The sequence below is a fragment of the Anopheles maculipalpis genome, chromosome 2RL, assembly GCF_943734695.1.
Source record: "Anopheles maculipalpis chromosome 2RL, idAnoMacuDA_375_x, whole genome shotgun sequence".
Classification (NCBI taxonomy): domain Eukaryota; kingdom Metazoa; phylum Arthropoda; class Insecta; order Diptera; family Culicidae; genus Anopheles; species Anopheles maculipalpis.
The window spans coordinates 74,965,902-74,972,714 of record NC_064871.1 but is presented as its reverse complement, the minus strand read 5'-3'; the positions used below and the strand labels follow the sequence as shown (position 1 = coordinate 74,972,714).

Sequence of the window (6,813 nt, the reverse complement as noted above, 5' to 3'; positions counted from 1 at the left end):
TACCACGCGAAACACGACTCGTCAGTCTCCGCGCAAGCCACGATCAGAGTGGATCAGTCATTCTCCTCTTCTTGTAACGTTCTGTTACAAATCCCCACTGTGCTCGGTTTGGGGTTGGCCGTGTGCGCGTGTGTGTGTGTTTGTTTTTTCTCCACCCTTATTCACGGTTAAGGTTAACGTTCGCTGACAAGTTAACACAGTTTAGGGAAGGCTTCTGGTGATCCCAGTCCAGGCGACACAACGTGATCATGAGTCACAATCATTACTATAGGATCATCGTGGTCGGGGCGCTTCTGCAGCTGACCGCTCTCACGTCACCCACCGGTGCTGTCCGTTACGTGCCAAAGTGGAAGAAGCAGGTTGGGTGAAAATTATGCGCTTTGACTTCTTGCTAGCTTTTACTCGGAACACGGTGGTGTGTGCGTCCGGTCGCAGATTAACGATGGCAATGACACTGATCCTAGATTTCTCCATTAGCGCTAGTGACCTCAGCCGTTTCGTGCACGGGCTGAGATGTGGATAGTAAACAAATGTTGGCCTATTAATGGGTGACTGGCTCGTGGAAAGTGGCGACTATCAACTGTGGAGAAATTTTACTGCAAGCGGGGAAAAATTCCCCCTCATCTTAATATTGTCGTGCTTTTTTTTTGCAGTTTAAATCCTAATGTGCAACATTAACCTTTTAATGTTCTGGTAAAACATTTTCCTAGAGCACTAAAAAACAAACATGCTTCCGGTTATGGTATTTGTGGTTGTGGGCTTTTCCATTCGTTGTCTGTTTACCGTCGTCTGCCAAGTCAGTCGGGTTTAGCGGACTACATACGTCGGAAGACGGAACCCGTTATGTTGTTATGTTTTTCCTCCATTATCCGATTTTTGTGCCCGCAATGGCTTGCGGCAAGCAACGGTTCCATACAGCTGAACAAGATGCGTGAGATCGTTTTAATAGGTGCAAAACAAAACAAAAGCAAACGGGGAAAGAATCGTATGCTTCTGTAAAGGTGTAACCAGTTTTGTACAACTGGCAGATTAAATTACCATCGACTGTGATGTAATTTACAAACTTACAACACTTTGCACTTCATGCCATTTCTTCTTTATCAACAAGAAAGTAATATTTTTTGCTCCTTTTTTTAATGCTTGCACATTATCTGCCAGCTTTAGTCGATCATTTTAATTTTTTATTTCGTTTTTTTAATTTTAAATGTTTGTTTTGCGATTTTGTTATGGGGTTCGTCGCTTGCTGCCGAGCACAAGTCTTTTGATTTATTCTCTATCGATTTATTCTTTCAAATTTCTCGGTACAGGCTTGATGAGTAGAGTTTGAAAGTGACAATAAAAGACTGCTGTTTTAGTATGAGTAAAAGGGAAACCTTTGTTTAAAAAAAATGAATTATTTCATTGGATTGATAATTAAAAACCAATGCATAACTGCAACGGAAAACTGTAAAATGATGAATATTCAACACCAAAAATGAAGGGAAAATTCATTCTACTGCAATTATTTTCTAAATAATTTTTTTAATTTTTTTCTAAACAAACCCCAATTCTTGTACATAGTCGGTAGTGATGAGAATTTGGTCAAGTATGTATAAGGTTCCTTGCGTTCCTTAAATGAAACTGTCGATCACAAATTAGGTTTCATGGCACTTACATTGTAGTGACCATGAGAATGTCAAAAAATGCATTTCTTCTTCGACTGCTTGGCTTAACGACCCACTAGGTCACGCTGGTTATCCAATTACTTGCTAAGCTAGTTGATATCACGTAGCTGGATAGTCTTTCCTTGTCTTGCCGTGTGAAGATCGGCACACTTGTCGCCTTACCACCGGATAAAACTGTATAAAACTCCATTACACGACTACGAAAGCAACACTCGAAGTAACAAAGCAACTGTCAACGCTTGCTCTATTCTAGTTTTGAAGTTTTGGCCAATTTGTAGATATCTCTACATAAATGGCTGTCCTTGATCCACGGCATTGTTGCTGTTGCCCAAGATGGGAAGAATAGACAGACAGCTGATGCACAACAGGCACAGTGGCACTTTTGTTGTTTCGTTGAAATAGGTCAAAGAATATACTAGGTTCTTTCTGTTTCGAAAAAATGGAACTTCCCATCAGTAATGAAGAGTGAGAAGAGAGGAACCGCCCTCGCCTTTACCTCCGAACTGGACCTAATTCGCTAACCCGATATTCTCAGTGTTAAATTTCATTCACAGGCCTGTTTAAAAGGGTTTTTGCGAATTAAAAGTTGTAAAAACCCTTGTAAATCTGATATGTCCAATTCGTTATTCACACCAAGATGGAGAATACGCAACCAAAAACATTAAAGTTCGATAAATTAGGCTAGAAAAGGTTTTTCGTTTGTTCCAGTTATAATGAATTCTTTGTCCTATTGCAATATTTACTAACTAAATGGAGCTAAAATTCATTTAAAGAAACTTATGTGTAAAAACTGAAATGATTCACCTTTTTTCACGCTTCTTTTCAGGCCTGTGAACTGCCAACGCCGCAAAACGAATACTCGCACTACGTCTGCGACGATAACGGTGACGTAAAGTGTCTGCCCGGATGGACAGGCGATCTGTGTGACGTACCGATCTGCAAGAAAGGATGTGATCCTCTGCAGGGATACTGCAAGCGACCGGGCGAATGTCGTTGCAAGCTAGGATTTTACGGTGAAAACTGTAACCGTTGCATACCGCTGCCGGGATGCCAGCACGGCGGCTGCCAGGTTTCGTTCGAGTGCGTCTGCCATAAGGGATGGGACGGCATCTTCTGTTCGGAACGTAAGCATAAGCTTATTTCACTAACGATTGTTCGCTAAATGGGGTTTCATTTCAATTGTATTTGACTAGCAATCTGCCGCTCCGATTGTCACCCATCGCGTGGATACTGTGAGGCACCGGGAGAGTGCCGTTGCCGGTTGGGATGGGCCGGACCGACCTGTCGCGATTGTCAGGTACTACCCGGATGTATGCACGGAACCTGTACGAAGCCGTTGGAATGCAAATGTCTCCCAGGATGGACTGGAATACTGTGTCAGACGCGTAAGTTGTCCCGCAAGACCCATTCGTTTATAAGATATCTTAATGCGTTGATCCACTTTTCAGCGATCTGTGCTTCAAACTGTAGCCGAGAGCATGGGTACTGTAGGCGCCCGGGAGAGTGTCGCTGCAAGGTTGGCTGGATGGGACAGGATTGTGGTAAATGTCATCCGTATCCTGGTTGCGTAAATGGTGACTGTCGCCGACCGTGGGAATGTAACTGTAAGCCTGGCTGGGGTGGAATGCTGTGCGATGAGGGTGAGTTTTACCGAAAAAAGGCCTCTTTAAAATGCAGTTCCTAACTGTATGACTTTTTTTGCAGAGCTCAACTATTGCGAAAAGAACCCAGACACCTGCCAGCACGGTGGAAAGTGTAAGTCTTTAATCAAGGACGATGGATTTTATCGCTGCGAATGTCCCACCGGATACAAGGGACGTAACTGCGAGATTCTACCCATGTCCATGATGACTTCGACCAGCAGCAGTACCACAGAAGCTTCAACATCTACAATGACCGAGGTGTCCAGTAGTGATACTTCCTCGGAACTGTCCACGACTACGATCGCAATGGAGAGTCTAGAAACGTACCGTAATGTAACCCAATTGACGACCGGCGAAGATTACCTTAACGATGAATACAGCTCGGAAGATCTGGACAACGAAGCCTGAGCCGAAACGTTTGCTAGCGCTTAGTACTGACGTTGCACAGCAGCTGCACTTTTAATTCATATTATTTATTTCATTTACTTTACCTAACTTATTTGACCATACAACGAGCAACATAGTGAACTAAAAAATCACTTTTTAAACCTTTATAAGCCCGTTAGTTTACTGAGTTTTACTCGCGCGGCAGGCTGTCAAGCAGATCGACCACCATTTTGTTATTTTCAAGTATATCACACTTACTCTTGCCTTGGGCTTTCACTACCGGTTTAAACGTACGCTGCTGGGGATGACCAAAGGAGAAATTTTTCCTTGGCTTTGGAGCAAAAGGTTTGTCTCCTTCGAGAGAGGTGTTTGCAAGGGATGCAGTGCAATTTTCAGTGTCCATAGGTACGATTGTTTTAGACGATTTAGATGTCTTCGAGTGGCTATGCATTTGCTTATCAAAGCGGAAGTTATGGGGGAACTTGTGCTCCCGTATACAATGATCTCTTCGCTCGGCCGGATCTTTACTGCGATGTTTGCATTCCTCCAGATAGCAAGCGTACTAAAAGAAGCAGTTTTACATTAGAACAAATGTACTGTAAAGCCATGTAACAATAGTTTTCTTACCATCGGACGGTTGGCCGCTTGTACTTGAGCAGCGAAATATGAATCGTGCGTTTCGGAAAGATGCAGATCAAGAAAATGTGCATTCGGCAGAGACTTTTTGCACTGTGCACATGTATAGCGATGCTGAGCATTGTAGTGAAGCTCGTAATCAACAACGGATTGGCAGAAAAAGTTACAATCGGGAACGTTGCAGCTTATCTCACTGGAAGACGGCGGTAACATGTTACAAGACTATTACCGATCGTTTGTGGAAGATGTATTTGATTAGTCTTCATACTTACACATCTTCCGGCTCAGGGTCAGTGTCGGGAAATTCACTTAAAACTCCTAGCTTTGCGAAAGGTTTGAGGTAAATATTCCCATCGTGAAAGAACTCATCTTCCTTTGCACGCGGCCCAACTGCGTAGCGTTGTAACAGCCGTAACACCGTTTCTTTGGGAGTAAACTCCATATTGTCTAAATCACATGAAACTACTCTAGGTACGACAAGAATGATGAAAGGAATACGTCTGTTTAACAGCGAATAAATTATAATCTTCCGTGGTATGGACACAATACCTATGATTCTATGAAAAACAGTTTGTTTATATGTTTTCCCTACACAAATGCCGGCGAAAGAGATGGCGCGCAATATTTCGTCTCGTTACATCTGTCAAACTTCGGCAATACTCGTGCCGCCAAAAGCAAGCTGTCATTATACCAGTTCAAAAAATGGACGAAATTCGTTACAAAAAACTACATTTTGGTTGAATTGCTTTGATCTAATTGTAGTTTTGAACGACATTCATTCGTTGCATAGCATCGCTCGAATATATCAGAGGTCTGGAAATTAATTTCGATTATATACGTGAAAAATATATGAAACTAATGTATGGCCAAACATTTAACTGTATGGCTTATCACACATTATAAGAATAAAGGATATTTGATACTTTTATACGACTATTCCAAACAAAAACTACATAATAAAAGTTTAAAGTAGCCGAACTCTCGTAGAGCAATGTTTTCCCTACAGAAACAGCACTAAAATTTAGCATTGAAATTTAAGTTTGAAATATTTCAAACGCACCTTTCTATTGAATGAAAGTTTTCATTCTTTCGTGAAATTCGCAGATGAAATTACTTGCGTTGTGTAGTTTTCGTATTTTGTTAAATAATTGCTGAATATACCACCATTTTTAGTAACAGGCCTTTAAGTACAGAAAATTAAAAGAAGAAGAATGAAAGAAAAAACAACAAAAGAAAATAAAGCAAACATCTTTTGATCCTAATGGCTCATTTCTAAATACTTTATATAAGGCTGAAAAATTTTTAGATAAAATTTTAAGTAATCAATAAAAAACACCCTAACAATTATTTTGTACTTTTAGATTTTAGATACTATAAAGCAAACTTGATGACATTGATAAAATAAAGTCAATATGTTGCTCTAAAGAACAAAGCGCGTATGAATCATCCATCAGCGGAAGTGATGCGCAATCCATTCCTCAAAACATTCATTAAAAAGAGGAAACATCTTGTGTGGCTGTACCATCTTTTCGGATGAGTTTTGTTAAAATTTCAAGAGGAACAAATGAGTTAATGCAGATTAATTGTGGTTGATGCTTCCTTCAGGCAAACTTTTCGTTCGTATAGCTTCTCAAAAACTCTGCAAACATCAAATTATCAAACAAAACAAAACACATCCATCTTCCCATCACGCTGACGTGAAGTGAAACAAGCAGATAGAAAGAGTGAGAGCGTACACAGTCAAAGTACTTTGCCTCAATTACAACAACCCCGCTTGGAGTATGTTACTGCAACTTCAGACAGGAATCCCCCAGTACATCAGGATGGGACAAGAGTTTCGTCGTTGCAGCAAAGCAACTGCCACTTGTTGCAACTCAGTTCGGTAGTTCGGGACAGGGCAAACGATTGATGATGACGATGCTTTCGGGAGAAGCAACTTAATTGGAGCTGTTTCGTGTTTACCCTCTGGAGTGTCCCGGCCAGTTGTTCATTCACGATGCATGGATGGGATTCAAAGTGCGGATGGTAAGAAGGTTATGGAGGAGCCCATAACCCCACATTTTCCAAAAACAAAACGAAAGAATAGCATGGCTCTGGTGCATGTTACAATGGGCCAGCGATACGGTAGCAGCAACTGTGAAAACATTTTTGCGGACACTAATTGGTGGGTTCAAGTTCAGGGTTACCAGTTTTCTGGTGCCTTTCATGCTCGCATGTTCCCGAGCGTGATGTTGTGACAGCCGGCGTGGATCTTACGTAGGTTTCGCCTTCCGAAATGGGGCCCTATCTCGAGCTGCCGAAAATGCTATGCCAGTAGAAGGGTTCGCAGCAAATTCTACGCAGAAACTACTGATGGCAGTGCCAATTAGGCAATTGGTCTTTATAAGGCTATGGCTCTGAGCTACACGCTCAGGAAATGAAACGCTTCGGTGGCCGAATTTTCTCGTTAAGTGATGTTTTTGTTGACTTTAGGGATAACGAAG

General features: G+C 41.7%; 4 protein-coding genes across 4 annotated transcripts in view; 1 reads left to right on the top strand and 3 right to left on the bottom strand.

Moving 5' to 3' along the window:
* LOC126556500 (uncharacterized) overlaps window positions 1–6,813 on the bottom strand; it is a 518,397-nt gene that overhangs the window by 250,860 nt on the left and 260,724 nt on the right. The window lies entirely within an intron of this gene.
* Window positions 1–6,813, bottom strand: part of LOC126556088 (solute carrier family 2, facilitated glucose transporter member 5-like) — a 160,171-nt gene that overhangs the window by 92,718 nt on the left and 60,640 nt on the right. The window lies entirely within an intron of this gene.
* On the top strand, window positions 248–3,715 carry LOC126556161 (delta-like protein C). Its single transcript, XM_050211383.1, has 5 exons — window positions 248–359; window positions 2,491–2,788; window positions 2,858–3,049; window positions 3,113–3,304; window positions 3,369–3,715. Exons 1-5 carry the CDS (start codon window positions 249–251, stop codon window positions 3,713–3,715), a joined length of 1,140 nt encoding a protein of 379 aa, XP_050067340.1. The 5' UTR covers window position 248.
* Window positions 3,878–4,772, bottom strand: LOC126556281 (protein lethal(2)k10201). The gene is made up of 3 exons (XM_050211518.1): window positions 4,603–4,772; window positions 4,322–4,523; window positions 3,878–4,256 (listed from the first exon to the last, which is right to left on the bottom strand). Exons 1-3 carry the CDS (start codon window positions 4,770–4,772, stop codon window positions 3,885–3,887), a joined length of 744 nt encoding a protein of 247 aa, XP_050067475.1. The 3' UTR covers window positions 3,878–3,884.